The 19,055-nt window shown below is 48.9% G+C and overlaps 1 protein-coding gene across 1 annotated transcript in view; it reads left to right on the forward strand.

The window, feature by feature from the left end:
* Positions 1 to 2,525: 2,525 nt before the first annotated feature.
* The window catches only part of dmc1 (DNA meiotic recombinase 1), a 179,493-nt gene continuing 162,963 nt past the window's right edge, over positions 2,526 to 19,055 (forward strand). Inside the window, exon 1 of the mRNA XM_072492545.1 lies at positions 2,526 to 2,582. Coding sequence (XP_072348646.1) covers positions 2,526 to 2,582 — 57 coding nt within the window. The remainder of the gene's footprint in view (positions 2,583 to 19,055) is intronic.

The raw sequence follows: 19,055 nt of genomic DNA on the forward strand, positions 1-19,055 counted from the left end.
GGGATGTGAGGAAAGGAGGGTGTGAGGGAGAGGGTTGGGATGTGAGAGGGAGGGGGGGTGAGGGAGGGGCTGTGTGAGGGAAGGAGGGTGTGAGGGAGGGGATGTGTGAGGGAGAGGGAGGGGATGTGAGGGAGAGGGATGTGAGGAGGGTTTGAGGGAGAGGAGTGTCGGAGAGGGGGATGTGTGAGGGAGAGGAAGGTGAGGAAGAGGGGGGTGAGGGAGAGGAGGGTGTGAGGGAGAGGATTTGTAAGGGAAGGAGGGTGTGAAGGAGAGGGAGGGGGTGTGTGAAGGAGAGGGAAGGTGTGTGAGGGAGAGGAGTGGGAGAGGGTGGGGATGTGAGGGAGGAGGGTGTGAGGGTGAGGGAGAATGTGAGGGAGATGGGTGTGTATGAGGGAGTGGGCAGGGTAAGGGTTGTGAGGGAGAGGGAATGTGAGAAAGGATGTGAGGGAGAGGGGTGTTGTGAGGGAGAGGGAAGTGGAAGACAGATGTGAGGGAAAGGGGGTTGTGAGGGAGAGGGGGAACGTGAGAAAGGATGTGAGGGAGAGGGGGGTGTGTGAGGGAGAGAAGTGTGTGTGAGGGAGTGGGCAGAGTAAGGGGGATGTGGGAAAGGATGAGGGAGAGCGGGGCTGTGAGGGTGAGGGGGGTTGTGTGAGAGAGAGGAGGGGTTGTGAGGGAGAGGGATGTGGGAGACGGATGTGAGGGAAAGGGGGTTGTGAGGGAGAGGGGGGTTGTGTCAGCGGGTTGTGAGGGAGAGGGGGTGTGAGGGAGGGGATAGGGAGGAGTTGTTGGGGGAGATGAGAGCGGGATGAGGCAAGGAGGTAAGACGGTGAGGGTGGGGATGAGGGAGAGCCTGGGTGAGGGATGTGGATGAGATAGAGGGTGTGCAGGATGGTAATGAGAGTGAGGTAGTGGGATGAAAGGCGGTGTGATAGAGGTCGATGAGAGAGGGGGTGAGGGAGGGAGATGAGGGGTTGAGAGGGAGGGGAATGAGAAGGGATGAAGGGTTGTGAGGGAGAGGGAATGAGAGAGGGAGGGAATGAGTAAAAGGTGGGCATGAGGGAGGGTGATGAGAGGGGTTGTGAAGAAGGGAGACGAGAGTAAGGGAGTGGATGTGATGGAGGGGGTGTGATTGGGATGAGAGATGTGGGGTGAGGAAGTGGAATGATAGCGTGAGGGAGGGATGAGGGGGTGGGGGAGGATGAGGGGGTGAGGGAAATGGTGGGGAGAATGATGAGAGGTGAAGGAGGGAGATGAGGGAGGGGATGAGAGGTTTGAGGGAGATGAGATACAGTGGAAGTGAATGAAGGGTTGAGGCTGTGGGATGAGAAGGAGTGATGGAGAGGGGTGAGAAAGTGGGAGGTGACTGAGGGTATGTGAGAGTGGGGTAATGGAGGGGCATGAGAGGGAGGGGGTGAGGGAGGTGGATGACGGTTGAGGAAGTGAGATGAGAAAGATACAGGAGAGGGGTGGGGTAAGGAAGAAGAGGGGAGTGGGAGTAAGGGAGGGGGAAGAGTTGGTTAAAGGAGGGCAGAGGAAGGGGAAAAGGAGGGTAGAGAAAATAGGGTTAGGGTAGATTAAGGGACACGGTAGAGAAAGTGGCGATGAGGGAGAGGGAGTAAGGAAGAGAGAAAATGTGGTTGGGAGCGGTTGAAAGGTAGAGAAGGTGAGGTAAGGGGATAGAAAATGACTAAGTGAGGGGAGAGAAAGGGATGTAGGGGAGGGGGTTGTGGACTGGGGAAATTGGGCTAACGGGGTGGGTAGAAGGTAGAGGTAGAACGAGGATGGAATGCTGTTGGGAGGCTACTGGGAGGTATGCAGGGTGTTGAGTGGCTAGAGTGGAATAATTTGGTTGTGTGTGGATGAGGATCCGTGCTCAGTAATTCTCAGACATATGAAGTGACTGTACATTCAGAAGGCGATTTGGACCAAGCTGCCCAACCACCTCCCAGCCTTGGGGCTGGAGCTGTGGTGGCATAGGGCAAGCAGCACGTCATGATGGTCCTGGTCTGTATTGATTGGGTTGCTTTCTCCTGCTGGTCTGGAGCAGTTATCTAATTGGCCTGGCTGACTTCAATAACAGCCTTTACCTCCATACAACATTGCTAGTTTTTCCATGGAGTTAAAATCTGCCATTTTCACCCATGTTACACAGCATTTTTGCAGGAAACCAACATTTACCATGAAAGAGGTGAAAACATACAAATGCTGTATTTTTTTTCCAAGTCCTGCTTAGCACCATTTCTTCATCTGTTTCTATTTTATAACTTTGCATCCCACCCATTATTGCATGTCGAACATTGCAAAATCAAATATTTACGTGAGATGCTATTTTTACGGTGACTCCGTGCAACATGACAACCGTGACAACACTTCACGAGTACTTCATTGGCTTTAAAGTACTTTGGGACATCCTGAGGTTATGAAAATCACTAGTCTGTCTTTATTCATGAATCTGTCTTACCCTTTTGTGCTTTTAGCGCCACAACTGACTTAAGATAAGAAGTGGCCTGCATATATTTGTAACCATGAAGGCCATGGAGGATCAGGTAGTGGAGGAGGAAGTTAGCTTCCAGAATGAAGAGGTACAGTAATGCTAAATGTGTAATCTTGAGACTGCTTTCCATAACAGTGTCAAACATGGCTCCAAAATGTGAAACTTCTCATAGCCAAGCTTTGAAGTGTTCATATAACAAAAACAAAAATGCAAGAGCAAAATATTGCCGACGCTGAAAATTGGAAATTTATCGCAGTTAGTAACCAGGGGGCGTAAGAGGTAGCATGCCTAGAGGGGAGTTGCGGAGAAACGTTTTCACCCAGAGGGTAGTAGTGGGAGCCTGGAACGCACTGCCTGAAAAGGTGGTTGAGTCAGATGCTCTCGTAACATTTAAGAAGTATTTAAATGTTTACTTGCGCTGCTGTAACCTCCAGGGTGTTGCTAACTTTGCCTTGGTTCAATTGCTCTGTTTTATTACCTTTGCTCTCGAGTCGCCAGGTATCTTTATGATACCGCCACGAGGTTCAAGTCCGAGTAATGATCACTAATCCAATACACCGATTAGTAAGATTTAAATCAAAGCACATTTATTATACACCGTAATCGCTACGCATGCACAAATTCTACGTCTAAGCTACTTCTACAACTAACAGGCCTATACTTAACTTTGAACTGGCCCACCAGGTCAGGGAAACAAATGGCCTTTTGTTCGGGTTCTGAGCCTGCGGGATTCAAAGTTGGTACAGATTGGTAGCTAGGAGCACCTATCTCGTAGCGAGCGTTAAATTAAGACTTACGAGTTCGATGATCACTGGAGTCATTGCACCGGTCACGGTCAATGTTGGTTCGTTGTTGCTGGGTGACCCGGGCAGGAAGAAGAGCGCGAAGAGGTGGAGAAGAAGAGAGCGATTTGAACTTGGGGCTCAATTCTTATAGTCCCCAGGGGCTTCCCGCCTTTCGGGGCGGACCCTGTACCTGGTCCCAAGTGATTGGAGTTTGTCCTAATCGATTGGTTCGATTTTCTCCAATGCTGGAGCGGTTCCCTGATCGATGGGTGGTCTTGAGGTGCTCGTTCACCTCCCTTTGTGTAGGCTCCTGCTGGCACCGAAGAGTCTGGTTTTGCTTTGTGTGTCTAAATGTTGCTTATTGTTCCCGGGGATTGCTCGTTAGTATGCAGATGGCTGTTTTGTTATGCTGATGGTTGCTGGTATTGATATTGTCTGGCCTTTCCAGAGGTAAATACACAGCCAACCTGCAGCTTCTGGTTTTTGTCTTGTTGGCTGACTTTCCCATCAGCCTTTGCCGTTCGCCATTTTGAATCGGGAGTTGGCCATTTTAAGTGGCTACATGCCCTCCTTGTGATCCTAACGCGAAGCGTGAAGGATCACATAACTATGTTGCTTTCCATTCCCTGACCTGGGGGGGTGGGGGGCACTTCCTTCATGGCCTCTACACTGACCATAACTATGCAAAAAAATTTTAACTGACAATTCTAAGGGCGCTATGTCAAACAGGGACATGCATTACAAAACAAACTGGGAACCTCTAACTATTCTTAATACACTACACTCACTTAAAAATTTCATCATTCTACCTTCCTCAACCATACAACAAAATCATAGCAGTTTATACAGTTTTCCTGGCTTGGCAGTCAAGCTCAGGATCGTACAATTTGCTCATGAACAGTTCGAGCGCGGTAGGCTCTCCTTCTCCATTTTCTTAGACGCATAGTCTGCACGATGCAGCAGAGCATCGCCAATACCAGTAAGGTTTCTAATACATATGACAGAGAGTACCAGGTTATAAACCTGGCACACCAAGATAATGTGGTGTCGCTGGTGACTGGGCTCTGGGTACTGTGGGGAAGTGAAACATTAACGGCTGGGGGGGCTTGAAGTCATGGGGTTCGCGTTCACTTGCAACCAAATGTCCATTATCATGAGGGTGATCCATGTGGAGGAAGTCCTCATGGCTCTTCTCTTTTCTTCTCTTCTCCGGTCCTGGAGCTTCTGGAGTTCTGTGGAAACAAGCATAGTGTTCGATTCCCTGATGTCCATGACTGTCATGGAACAAACAAATCAGTTGATTCCTGTCCTGTTCAGGAACCACATAAAGGGTGTCTTTTAACACCACACCGTCATGTGTGGTCAGTGCATTTTTAATTCTCTCATAGGGTGCTGGAAATTTTCCTTTTACAATCTCCCTGAGATTGCTGTCCTGCTTCGGGGCCTCTACTAGATCCTCGATCTTTGTCTGTGAGACCTGAATTGCACTCACTGGTGCGCTTTCGGGGGGGTGTCCAACAATGTCCACGTCTGGAACCTGCTTTAGCCAGTGCCTCGGCTTTTACATTTCCAGGGGGGGAGGAACGATGGTGACTGCGAACTTTGATTATCCCAAAAGTCCTGTTCTGGGCTCTCTCTAAAATGTGACGGAGCAATGGGGCTGAGGGGAGGGGTTTCCCATCTGTGGAAACAAATCCTCTTGCTTTCCACAGGGGCAGGAATTCTGTGAGGCTGTTGCAGACATAGAGGCTGTCCGAGTATATGTCTGCTGGGCTGGGGAAGGAATCTGGGTGTTCCACTATATATGCGATGGCCGCGAGCTCTGCTGCCTGCGCGCCTAAGTGGCCTGGAAGTTTTAACGATATTTCCTCAAGGGCGCGTCCTTGCGCGTCCTCGACATATATACCACAACCTGTTATGCGCTTCCCATCCAAGACTGTGGAAGATCCATCCACATAGATCTTTATGGGCTCACACGTGTCTGTGTGCTGGGGGCTCTGGTTTGAACTACCTATCTTTCTCGGGGGTGTTTTAGCGATAAAGGGGCCTGTGTTGTGGTGTGGAGAGATAATTTCACATTCATGGGGGGTTCCGGGGTACTGTAAGTTGTTGGCTAAAAAGGTGTGCGTCTTTGTCCGTTTAACAGTGATGCCCCGTCCCTGCAAGAGAAGGGTCCATCTAGCTGCTCTAATCTGGCTTACTGTACCGTCCTTGAGTCGTCCGTCCAGTAAAAGTTGGGTGGGGGTGTGTTCGGTGAGAATTGTGATGGGGTTCAGTCCGGTAATATATAAAAAAAAATGCACTGCCCAAAATACTGCGAGCAGGTGCCTCTCACAGGCTGAAAATCCCTGCTCCACAGCATCTAAAATTCTGGAGGCGTAAGCTACGGGCCTTAACTGGTCGTGCCGTTCCTGGAGGAGCACAGCCGAAAGGGTGCGGTCTGTGATCGCTACCTCTATGGCGTAAGGGGAAAGCGAGTCTGGAACTTGTAGTGCGGGGGCTGCTATGAGTGCCTGTTTTAAAGAGTCCACAGCATCCGTATGCTGCGGAAGCCATTCCCAGGGGGCTCGTTTCTTTAGGAGGTCTGAGAGGGGTGCTGCCTTGCTGGCGAAACCGTCAATGTGGTTTCGGCAGTAGCCAACCAGTCCTAAAAACGACCGGAGGGCTGAAACGTTCTGGGGAAGGGGCAATTTAGCAATCGGGTCAATCCTTTTATGCTCGATCTCGTGTTTACCATGTGTGATAATTGTTCCCAAATATATCACTTTATCTTCCAAAATCTGGGCCTTTTTGGGGTTGACTTTACAACCAATTGAGTGTAAGAGTTCCAGGAGTTCGGACAGAAGCTCAATGTGCTCTTCCTTGGTGTCTGTCTGCAGTTGTAGGTCGTCTACATACTGTACCAGACATTCGAGGCGAGAGAATTTGGCTAAACCATTTGGCAGCTGTCGGTGGAAAATGAAGGGGGAGTTGTGGAAGCCTTGTGGCAGGCATGTCCACGTGCCCTGCTGTGCTTTAAAGGTGAAGGCAAATTTGTACTGGCACGCCTTTGCCAATGGAATGGACCAGAATCCATTACTGTCATCCAAAACCGTGAAGAATCGCGAATTGAGTCCCTGCTTGAGCATGGTCTTGGGACTTGTTGCTACTGTGGGGGCTGCTGTGGGGGTGACTTTGTTGAGTACCCGGTAATCGATGGTCAGTCGCCATGATCCATCGGGCTTTCTCACTGGCCAAATCGGGGCATTATTAGTGGAGGCTACTGATCTAAGTACGCCCTGCTCTAATAAGCTTTCTATTACCTTGGAGATTTCTCCCTCTGCCTCTTGGGGAAATCCATACTGTTTTGGGGGTCTAGGGTCAGGTCCTGTTATTTGTACGGAGCCAGTCATCCATCCACAGTCGTGCTTGTGGGTCGCGAATGCTGCCCTGTTCTTTTGCAGAACTGCCCTAACCTGCTTGTCCGTACTAAGCGTGGTCGGGTTGAACCAAAATTCGCCTACGGCGCTAATTTTGTTTGTGTACTCTCCTATGTTGAGCGTTGCGGGGGCTCTTGCGGATTTTGCCATCTTCCAGACACACTGGTTGACTGGATCAAATGAAAGATTGTGGGAATTCATGAAATCGATTCCCAGAATGTGTCCTGCTGTGTGGGGCAGATCAACTAGAACCACTGGGTGCTTGGTGGTGCTGGTACCGATTTGAATGGGTACAGGGGCTGTGATGTGTCCCTGCTGTGAGTGGCTTGTAAAGCCGCTGAGGGTGATAGTGACTGTAGTGGGCCACGTGTCCTTTTGGAACATGGTGGAGGAATGTATTGTGGTGCGGGACCCTCCTGTGTCCCAGAGAAATTCGATGGGCTGTCCCCGAATTTTTGCTGCAACTACCGGTCGTCCGGACCTATCCCAAAGGGTGTCGTAGACCCAACTGGGGGAGCCCGTACACCGTCAATCCGTTCCGGTCAAGTCCGTCTGATCTGAACGGGCGCTAACGCTATGAATGGTGAATGGGATCTGTCTTTTTCTTACTCAAGAGTGCCCGTTTGCTGGGCTCTCTGTGGCTTTTTAGGGGCATTGCATTCCCTTGCGAAGTGTCCCAACTGTCCGCAGTTGTAACACTCCTGTGACTTGGGTGTGGGGCTGTTTTTTCCTTCATTCACCCATGCGGGGTGGTGGTGTGTCGTAACTGCCTGTATATCTGCGGCGGCCTACTTTTCCTCGGGATTCTTGACTGCGGGTTTGCTTTGTATAGATTGCTCCCAAGCGCGGGACAATCTTTTCACTACCCACTTCTCGTTATGGGCCTCCTCTGAGGGATCTTAACTCGTGCAGGCTTTCTGTGCTGTTTCTGTGGCATGGGAGATAAGGGTGCGGGTCCATTTGGCCATGTTGTCTGGGGACAATGGGCACGGTCTAAGTCTCCAAAGACTGCTGCAAAGTGGATCCACAGGCGTCCAGCGAACGCTGTGGGGTGTTCGGATTTCTTTTGCCTGCATTTGTTGAGGCCATCTACGGGATCACCCCGGTTATACCCGATCGCATCCAGGATCGCGGTATGCATTTCTGCAAGGGTGCCTCCTCCTACATTCTGTGGGTCGGGAAGGGCTGCTGCTACTGAAGGGTCTAAACTTAAAACGGTGAGCTTTACATGCTCTCGCTCATCCAGGCCGTACATGGTCGCCTGATGCTTGACTGTGGCAAAGAAATGGTGGGGGTCTGAGGTGGGGAGGAACAGTGTGATCTTATCGCACGTGTCCCGTAGTTGGGTCACTGTTAAGGGGGTGGAGTATAGAAATTCCGCATCGTCCGATGTGGCTGTGCGGTGGGTGGTTACTAGGTTCATTGGAGCTTGAACTATTTGCTGTGTGGGGGGTTGGGGCGCTTTCCTCTTTTGTGGATTTCCCTGCGCACATGTTCCCTGAACATATCTCTGCGCTGTTTCGTTCAATTCTTCCCAATCAGGGCCGTCTTCCTGATCTAATTTTTCTCCAAAGGTTTCCTGGAAACCTTTCTGAACTGAAAGCAGCGATTGCAGCTCTGCAATCTGCTTCCGTCACTTTGCGTGATCTAGCGTGCTTTGTCTCTGTTCTGTGGTGGCAGCATGGAGTGCTCTTAATGCTGCCTTGAGATCACTACACTGTCTCTGTAATGCTTCTACCTGCTTCTCCGTTTCCTCACTTACCAGGACTGCACGTTGCGTGTCCTGATAGGCCTTTTCGTATTGAGACTGGAAGCTGCTTAAGTGCGCCAGACAAGACTGGTGTGCCCTTTTGGCATCATCCACCTCTCCGTCTTTTGCTGCCAATTTCCTCCTCAATTCTAAATTCTCCTTTTCTACCTCGCTTACATCGACCTTACTCATTCGATGTATGCCCTCAACTTCTTTCCGGAGCGTCCTAACGACCTCCTCTGTGCCTCGCAATTGTGCCAAGAAGGACACGATTGCCATCGGCTTGCGAGCTTTCCCTAAGCTCTTTTTGTGGATCTCGCTCAGGTTCTCCCACCAAGTATGTCCTATACTCCCGGGGCCTGATTCCTCATTGTCACAGAATTCATTCCAAAGGGGCCATCCTTTCCCTTTGAGATATTTTCTGATCTCTTCCTCCCAAATGGGACATTGTCCCATTCTACTGCTGCTGGTCGCTGCGACCGCAAATTCCTCTGGGTTCATGAGGCGCTGCATTGCCATCTTTCCTATCCGAATGCTGCTCTTCAAATTTGGGACAGGGGTTTTAATCCGAATGCTGCTCTTCAAATTTGGGACAGGGGTATTAAGGCGGTGCTGTAAACACGGGTACGGCTTTCGCTACTTTCCGATATACAAACTTCAGACAGTTTGGTCGCAACAAAAAATCTATCAGTTTTACCTTATCGCCCTGTTAGTTACGCATGCATACACACACTTCCGAATTATGAGTATTGATCAGAACTGCTTGAACACTTGTGGTTTTCTGTTTCCAATTAGATCACTAATTCAAATTCTTGAGTTCTCCCGGAGTGGTTTTCCACTTCTAGATCGGGTTCCGTCAGGATGTCGCCAAATAATGTTGCTAACTTTGCCTTGGTTCAATTGCTCTGTTTTATTACCTTTGCTCTCGAATCGCCAGGTATCTTTATGATACCGCCATGAGGTTCAAGTCCGAGTAATGATCACTAATCCAATACACCGATTAGTAAGATTTAAATCAAAGCACATTTATTATACACAGTAATCGCTACTCATGCACAAATTCTACGTCTTAAGCTACTTCTACAACTAACAGGCCTATACTTAACTTTGAACTGGCCCACCAGGTCAGGGAAACAAATGGCTTTTCGTTCGGGTTCTGAGCCTGCGGGATTCAAAGTTGGTACAGATTGGTAGCTAGGAGCGCCTATCTCATAGCGAGCGTTGAATTAAGACTTACGAGTTTGATGATCACTGGAGTCACTGCACCGGTCACGGTCAATGTTGGTTCGTTGTTGCTGGGTGACCCGGGCAGGAAGAAGAGTGCGAAGAGGTAGCACGGTAGCATTGTGGATAGCACAATTGCTTCACAGCTCCAGGGTCCCAGGTTCGATTCCGGCTTGGGTCACTGTCTGTGCGGAGTCTGCACATCCTCTCCGTGTGTGCGTGGTTTCCTCCGGGTGCTCCGGTTTCCTCCTATAGTCCAAAGATGTGCAGGTTAGGTGGATTGGGCATGATAAATTGCCCTTAGTGTCCAAAATTGCCCTTAGTGTTGGGTGGGGTTACTGGGTTACGGGATAGGGTGGAGGTGTTGACCGTGGATGGGGTGCTCTTTCCAAGAGTCGGTGCAGACTCGATGGGCCGAATGGCCTCCTTCTGCACTGTAAATTCTATGAAAACTATGAGAAGAAGAGAGTGATTTGAACTTGGGGCTCAATTCTTATAGTCCCCAGGGGCTTCCCGCCTTTCGGGGCGGACCCTGTACCTGGTCCCAAGTGATTGGACTTTGTCCCAATCGCTTGGTTCGATTTTCTCCAATGCTGGAGCGGTTCCCTGATCGATGGGCGGTCTTGAGGTGCTCGTTCACCTCCCTTTGTGTAGGCTCCTGCTGGCGCCGAGGAGTCTGGCTTTGCTTTGTGTGTCAAAATGTTACTTATTGTTCCCGGGGATTGCTCATCAGCATGCAGATGGCTGTTCACTTTGTTATGCTGATGGTTGCTGGTATCGATGTTGTCTGGTTTTTGCAGAGGTAAATACACAGCAAACCTGCAGCTGCTGGTTTTTGTCTTGTTGGCTGACTTTCCCATCAGCCTTTGCCGTTCGCCATTTTGAATCGGGAGTTGGCCATTTTAAGTGGCTACAAGGACTATATTCCAGGCACTGGAAAATGGGATTAGTATAGTCAGATCTTTTCTTAACTGGTGTGGACATGATAGGCCAAATAGCCTCACTCTGTACTGTAAGCGTCTGTGAATCTATAAAAGCAGAAAATGTTGGCAATCAGAGGTCTGGCAGCATCTGTGAAGAGAGAAACAAAGTTAATGTTTCAGGTCAAAGAAACAGCGGGTAATTACAACGCTTTGTGGGAATGCAAGCTTTCAGGAGAACACAAAAAGGCTGCAAAGAGATATAGACAGGTCAAGTGTGTAGTATAGGGTGTTCAGCAGAGCAAGGGAGAATGTGGGACTGGGGAAACAGTATCACCCACCATATGATTCACAGAGTCACAAGATGGTAAATCATAGCATCCCTACAGTACAGAAGGAGACCGTTCTGCCCATCAAGTCTGCATTGATTTCAAGTCTGAAATCAGGAGGGCAAAAAGGGGACATGAAATTGCTTTGGCAAATAATGCAAGGGAGAATCCAAAGAGATTCTACAGATACATAAAGGGGAAAAGAGTAACTAGGGACAGAGTAGGGCCTCTTAAGGATCAACAAGGGCATCTATGTGCAGAGCCACAAGAGTTGGGTGAGATCCTGAATGAATATTTCTCATCGGTATTCACGGTGGAGAAAGGCATGGAGGTTAGGAAACTAAGGGAAATAAATAGTGATGTCTTGAGAAGTGTGCATATTACAGAGGAGGAGGTGCTGGAAGTCTTAAAGCGCATCAAGGTAGATAAATCCCCGGGACCTGATGAAATGTATCCCAGGATGTTGTGGGAGGCTAGGGAGGAAATTGCGGGTCCCCTAACCGAGATATTTGAATCATCGGCAGCCACAGGTGAGGTGCCTGAAGATTGGAGAGTGGCGAATGTTGTGCCCTTGTTTAAGAAGGGCAGCAGGGAAAAGCCTGGGAACTACAGACCGGTGAGCCTAACGTCTGTAGTAGGTAAGTTGCTAGAAGGTATTCTGAGAGACAGGATCTACAAGCATTTAGAGAGGCAAGGACTGATTCGGGGCAGTCAGCATGGCTTTGTGCGTGGAAAATCATGTCTCACAAATTTGATTGAGTTTTTTGAGGGAGTGACCAAGAAGGTAGATGAGGGCAGTGCAGTAGACGTTGTCTACATGGACTTTAGCAAAGCCTTTGACAAGGTACCGCATGGTAGGTTGTTGCAGAAGGTTAAAGCTCACGGGATCCAGGGTGAGGTTGCCAATTGGATTCAAAATTGGCTGGACAACAGAAGGCAGAGGGTGGTTGTAGAGGGTTGTTTTTCAAACTGGAGGCCTGTGACCAGTGGTGTGCCTCAGGGATCGGTGCTGGGTCCACTGTTATTTGTGATTTATATTAATGATTTGGATGAGAATTTAGGAGGCATGGTTAGTAAGTTTGCAGATGACACCAAGATTGGTGGCACAGTGGATAGTGAAGAAGGTTATCTAGGATTGCAACGGGATCTTGATCAATTAGGCCAGTGGGCCGACGAATGGCAGATGGAGTTTAATTTAGATAAATGTGAGGTGATGCATTTTGGCAGATCGAATCAGGCCAGGACCTACTCAGTTAATGGTATGGCGTTGGGGAGAGTTATAGAACAAAGAGATCTAGGAGTACAGGTTCATAGCTCCTTGAAGGTGGAGTCGCAGGTGGACAGGGTGGTGAAGAAGGCATTCGGCATGCTTGGTTTCATTGGTCAGAACATTGAATATAGGAGTTGGGCCGTCTTGTTGAAGTTGTACAAGACATTGGTACGGCCACACTTGGAATACTGTGTGCAGTTCTGGTCACCCTATTATAGAAAGGATATTATTAAACTAGAAAGAGTGCAGAAAAGATTTACTAGGATGTTGCCGGGACTTGATGGTTTGAGTTATAAGGAGAGGCTGGATAGACTGGGACTTTTTTCCCTGGAGCGTAGGAGGCTTAGGGGTGATCTTATAGAGGTCTATAAAATAATGAGGGGCATAGATAAGGTAGATAGTCAACATCTTTTCCCAAAGGTAGGGGAGTCTAAAACTAGAGGGCATAGGTTTAAGGTGAGAGGGGAGAGATTCAGAAGGGCCCAGAGGGGCAATTTCTTCACTCAGAGGGTAGTGAGTGTCTGGAATGGGCTGCCAGAGGTAGTAGTAGAAGCGGGTACAATTGTGTCTTTCAAAAAGCATTTAGATGGTTACATGGGTAAGATGGGTATAGAGGGTTATGGGCCAAGTGCGGGCAACTGGGACTAGCTTAATGGTAAAAACTGGGCGGCATGGACTGGTTGGGCCGAAGGGCCTGTTTCCATGCTGTAAACTTCTATGATTCTATGATTCTTCTATGATGCTCTGAAAGAGCACTCCACCCAAGCCCACTCTATAATAACCCATTAACATGACCTACACATCTTTGAACACTAAGGGCAAATTTAACATGGTGTAAGGATGCTCCTATTTAAACCTGATTTTCCTTGTGTATTCCCTTTATTTTCTGTTAAATTGGCTGTTAAAACTTTTGTATCTGAATGATTACTGAACACCCCCCCCAGGCAGAGGTGCTATTTGGTCTGACCTGTTGCTAACTTTTGCCTTAGTTTAGTTGCTCTGTTTTATCACCTTTGCTCTTGAGTCGCCAGGTATCTTTATGATACCGCTACGTGGTTCAAGCCCGAGTAATGATCAATAATCTAATACACCGCTCAGTAAGATTTAAATCAAAGCACATTTATTATACACAGTAATCACTACTCATGTACAAATTCTACGTCTAAGCTACTTCTACAGCTAACAGGCTAATACTTAACTTGGAACTGGCCCACAAGGTCAGGGAAACAAATGGCCTTTCGTTCGGGTTCTGAGCCTGCGGGATTCGAAGTTGGTACAGATTGGTAGCGAGGAGCGCCTATCTCGTAGCGAGCGTTAAAGTAAGACTTACTGGATATCGGCGGCGGCTGAACCGGTCACTGTCAAGGGTTGGTTCACGTTGCTGAGTGACCCGGTCAAGAAGAACGATTTGAACTTGGGCTTAATTCTTATAGTCCCCAGGGGCTTCCGGCCTTTCGGGGCGGACCCTGTACCTGGTTCCAAGTGATTGGACTTTGTCCCAATCACTTGGTTTGATTTTCTCCAATGCTGGAGCGGTTCCCTGATTGATGGGCGGTCCTGAGGTGGTCGTTCACCTCCCTTTGTGTAGGCTTCTGCTGGCGCCAAAGAGTCTGGTTTTGCTTTGTGTGTCTAAATGTTGCTCATTGTTCCCGGGGATTGCTCATTAATATGCAGATGGCTGGTGTTTTGTTATGCTGATGGTTGCCGGTATCGATCTTGTCTGGCCTTTCCAGAGGTAAATACACACTCAACCTGCAGCTGCTCGTTTGTGTCCTGTTAGCTGACTTTCCCATTCGCCATTTTAAATCGGGAGTTAGCCAATTTAAATCGGGAGTTAGCCATTTTAACTGACTACAGACCTCAGGACACCCCCGGTACCAGTGCTATTTGGTCTGGCCAGTAATAACCTATTTTGATGGACTTGGTTGGCAACCAATCGACTAGTTTAATTTCTCTGAATTTGACTGGCTCTCGATGATGATTGGTGCTGGTGTTCCGGAATGTTCTGCCAAACTCAGAAAGGTTCCATTTTGTAGAGTGAAGTTTACTTTTGATTAAGAGGCTTGGAGAGCCACAGTTCTCATTATTTCGTTTCATAAAGTTTGCAGCTGTATAAAACTGGTGCGGCCGCATTTGGTGTATTGCATGCAATTCTGGTCGCCGCATTATAGGAAGGATGTGGAAGCATTGGAAAGGGTGCAGAGGAGATTTACCAGAATGTTGCCTGGTATGGAGGGAAGATCTTATAAGGGAAGGCTGAGGGACTTGAGGCTGTTTTCGTTAGAGAGAAGACGGTTAAGAGGTGACTTAATTGAGGCATACAAGATGATCAGAGGATTAGATAAGTTGGACAGTGAGAGCCCTTTTCCTCGGATGGTGATGTCTAGCATGAGGGGACATACCTTTAAATTGAGGGGAGCTAGATATAGGACAGATGTCAGAGGTAGGTTCTTTACTCAGAGAGTAGTAAGGGCGTGGAATGCCCTGCCTGCAACAGTAGTGGACTCGCCAACACTAAGGACATTCAAATGGTTATTGGATAGACATATGGACAATAAGGGAATAGTGTAGATGGGCTTTAGAGTGGTTTCACTGGTCGTCGTAACATCGAAGGCTGAAGTGCCTGTACTGCGCTGTAATGTTCTATGTTCTAAGTTTCCCATGGCAGGTTGATGGAAAAAGTGAAGTCGTATGGGATTCAGGGTGTACTAGCTAGGTGGATAAAGAACTGGCTGGGCAACAGGAGACAGAGAGTAGTGGTGGAAGGGAGTGTCTCAAAATGGAGAAAAGTGACTAGTGGTGTTCTTCAGGGATCCGTGCTCGGACCACTGTTGTTTGTGATATACATAAATGATCTGGACGGAGGTCTAGGTGGTCTGATTAGCAAGTTTGCAGATGATACTAAGATTGATGGAGTTGCAGATAGCGAGGAGGACTGTCAGAGAATACAGCTAAATATAGATAGATTGGAGATTTGGGCAGAGAAATGGCAGATGGAATTCAATCCAAGCAAATGCAAGGTGATGCATTTTCGAAGATCTAATTCAAGAGCGGACTATACGGTCAATGGAAGAGTCCTGGGGAAAATTGATGTACAGAGAGATCTGGGAGTTCAGATCCTTTGTACCCTGAAGGTGGAAACGCAGGTCGATAGAGTGGTCAAGAAGGCATACAGCATGTTTGCCTTTATCGGACGGGGTATTGAGTACAAGAGTCGGCAGGTCATGTTACAGTTGTATAGGACTTGGTTAGGCCACATTTGGAATACTGCGTGCAGTTCTGGTCGCCACATTACCAGAAGGGTGTGGATGCTTTAGAGAGGGTGCAGAGGAGATTCACCAGGATGTTGCCTGGTATGGAGGGTGCTAGCTATGAAGAAAGGTTGAGTAGATTAGGATTTTTTTCGTCGGAAAGACGGAGGTTGAGGGGGTACCTGATTGAGGTCTACAAAATGATGAGAGTTATGGACAGGATGGATAGCAACAAGCTTTTTCCAAGAGTGGGGGTGTCAATTACAAGGGGTCACGATTTCAAGGTGAGAGGGGGAAAGTTTAAGGGAGATGTGCGTGGAAAGCTTTTTACGCAGAGGGTGGTGGGTGCCTGGAACGCTTTGCCAGTGGAGGTGGTAGAGGCGGGCACAATAGCATCATTCAAGATGCATCTAGGCAGATATATGAACAGGCGGGGAACAGAGGGAAGTAGATCCTTGGAAAATAGGCGACAGGTTTAGATAAAGGACCTGGATCGGCGCAGGCTGGGAGGGCCGAAGGGCCTGTTCCTGTGCTGTAATTTTCTTTGTTCTTTGTTCTCTCTCCTGATGACCTCTGTAAGGTCATGAAGAAAAGGCCTCTCTCACCACAGTCAGTTAAACCTGCAGGAATCCAAACCAACACCAGGCAGGCTGGGTTATTTGAAAACCTTTTAAAATCGGATTATTGGAAAAGTCTAATCTCAACTCAGTGAGGCTGAAAATTGTGAGTTCTGACTCCAGAAGATCCAATCCAACTGGTGGTTTTCAGCACTTCACGTCCTGAGAACATAGCCGACTGTCTACAAAGACTTTGACATTAGAAATAAGAACATGGGCGAAATTCTCCCGAAACGGCGCGATGTCCGCCGACTGGCGCCCAAAACGGCGCCAATCAGACGGGCATCGCGCCGCCCCAAAGGTGCAGAATGCTCCGCATCTTTGGGGGCCGAGCCCCAACATTGAGGGGCTAGGCCGGCGCTGGAGGAATTTCCGCCCCGCCAGCTGGCGGAAACGGCCTTTGTTGCCCCGCCAGCTGACGCGGAAATGAGATCCCCGGGCTGCGCATGCGCGGGAGCGTCAGCGGCCGCTGACAGTTTCCCACGCATGCGCAGTGGAGGGAGTCTCTTCCGCCTCCGCCATGGTGGAGACCGTGGCGGAGGCGGAAGGGAAAGAGTGCCCCCACGGCACAGGCCCGTCCGCGGATCGGTGGGCCCCGATCGCGGGCCAGGCCACCGAGGGGGCACCCCCCGGGGCCAGATCGCCCCGCGCCCCCCCCCAGGACCCCGGAGCCCGCCCACGCCGCCTTGTCCCGTCGTTCAAAAGGTGGTTTAATCCACGCCGGCGGGACAGGCAATTTATCGGCGGGACTTCGACCCATCCAGGCCGGAGAATCGAGCGGGGGGGCCCGCCAACCGGCGCGGCCCGATTCCCGCCCCTGCCGAATATCCAGTGCCGGAGACTTCGGCAACCGTCGGGGGCGGGATTCACGGCAGCCCCCGGCGATTTTCCAACCCGGTGGGGGGTCGGAGAATGACGCCCCATATCTCTCTTGCTTCCATATTTTAATCCCTTATCATTTTACCCCTTTCCCTTCCTCTGTGTCTTGTGTGTGTTTGGGTAGAGGGTGGGACAGTCAAAGGGGAAAGTAATAGATTAGCAGGCTGCTACTCTAGTTTAATTATTGCATGTTTAACTCTTGCAAATAAACATTTTTTTGTGTTTTACTTACAAATCTGGTACCTGTAAGTCATTGGAACAATCTAGGGCCAAAAATCTGAAAATCTTTCTAAGAATTATTGGTTAATTCACTTATCATAGAGTATCATAGAATCCCTACAGTGCAGAAGGAAGCCATTCGGTCTATAAAGTCTGCAGTGACCCTTCGAATGAGCACTCTGCCCATTTACAAGTTGTCCACCCCTACCTATCCCCGTAATCCCATAACATAACCTGCACATCTCTGGACATTAATGGACAATTTAGCATGGCCCATCCACCTAACCCGCACATTTTTGGACTGTGGAAGGGAACTGGAACACCCAGAGGAAACCCGTGCATACACGGGGAGAAGGTACAAACTCCTCACATACAGTCACCCGAGGCCAGAATTGAATCCAGGTCCCTGGCGCTGTGAGGCAGCAGTGATAACCAATGTGCTACCATGCCACCCCTTTGTTACTACTCCGGGTCAAGGGGGGCTTGACCGCCCTCTAGCCCAGGGTGTCGTAACAATCGCCAATCCACCTAACCCTTACATCTTTGGACTCTGGGAGGAAACTGGAACACATGGAGTTAACTCACTGAGTCCCTGGCACTGTGAGGCAGCAATGCTAACCACTGTGCCGCCCCTATATTGTGACTTCACATCAAGGGGGGGCTGGAATTGACCACGCCCTAACCCAGGGTGTCGTAACAATGGCCATTCCGCTTAGCCTGCACATCTTTGAATTGTGAGAGGAAACCAGAGCACCCGGAGGAACCCCACACAGTCAACCGAGGTTGGAATTGAAGCCGGGTCCCTGGCGCTGTGAGGCAACAGTGCTAACCACTGTGCTGACATAGATTGTAGAGAGAATCTGAGAGGAGTCGCCTGAGGATAGTACCTAGTTAGGGCTATCCTGGGAAATATGTATATAATAGTGTGTTAATAGTGGCATAGTAGCATTCTCACTGGACTAGTAATCCAGCGACCCAGGGTAATGTTCGAGTTCGAATCCCACCAAGGCAGATGGTGAAATTTGAATACAATAAAATAAATGGAATTTAACGCCTGAAGATGACCATGAAACAATGCTCATAAAAACGCAAAAATCATCCGGTTCAAAAATGTCCTTTCGGGAATGGAATCTGCCATCCTTTCCTAGTTTGGCCTACATGTGACTCCAAGCCCACAGCAATGTGGTTGACTCTTAAAAGCCCTCTGAATTGGCCTAACCAGCCACTCTGTTCAAAAACAATTTCACAATAAATGCCGGAGCTAATATTTAAAATAAAAACACAAGCCTCCAGGCCTCTTAGTGAGGCACAAAACAACCTTGCAACATGGTGGCAGTTAATGGAAGAACCCATAACCTCAGAAAAGCTGGAGAAGGATTCCAGAGAATTCGAATCTACAGAGTGACCTGAACGAAGTGCACCTGATTTGAGCTGGAGATTGTCAAACGCTGGCAGATGTGGAGGCTGAAGAGCAGAAGAGGATGAGGCAGTCCAGTGCCAAACCTGATCGAACGCAGAGTCAAAGGACTTAGCTAGGTTATTAAAAAAGGTGAACAAAATTCACTTATAGGCTGAACTAACTTCTTAAAAATAATCAGTGTGGTAAACCACTGTGTTCCTATATTAAGGGTTGTACGGTAGAACCTGCACTACAGGTTCACCTGGGCCCCTGCATGCTAGCTCTGCCCAGGAGCAGGGTTATAAATATGCCTGGCCTTCAGCTAGCAGCCATTTTGTCAGCTGCTGTAGGAAGCCACACTTCAGATACTAATAAAGCCTCAGTTTGAATTCAACTTCGTCTCCAGCCAAATTGATCGTGCCTCAATTTATTAGTATCTGATTCAAAAGGTGGACCTCCGGATTAAACCAGATCGACTGCAGCTGGATCCACACGCAAG

The sequence above is a fragment of the Scyliorhinus torazame genome, chromosome 29 (assembly GCF_047496885.1).
Source record: "Scyliorhinus torazame isolate Kashiwa2021f chromosome 29, sScyTor2.1, whole genome shotgun sequence".
Lineage (NCBI taxonomy): Eukaryota > Metazoa > Chordata > Chondrichthyes > Carcharhiniformes > Scyliorhinidae > Scyliorhinus > Scyliorhinus torazame.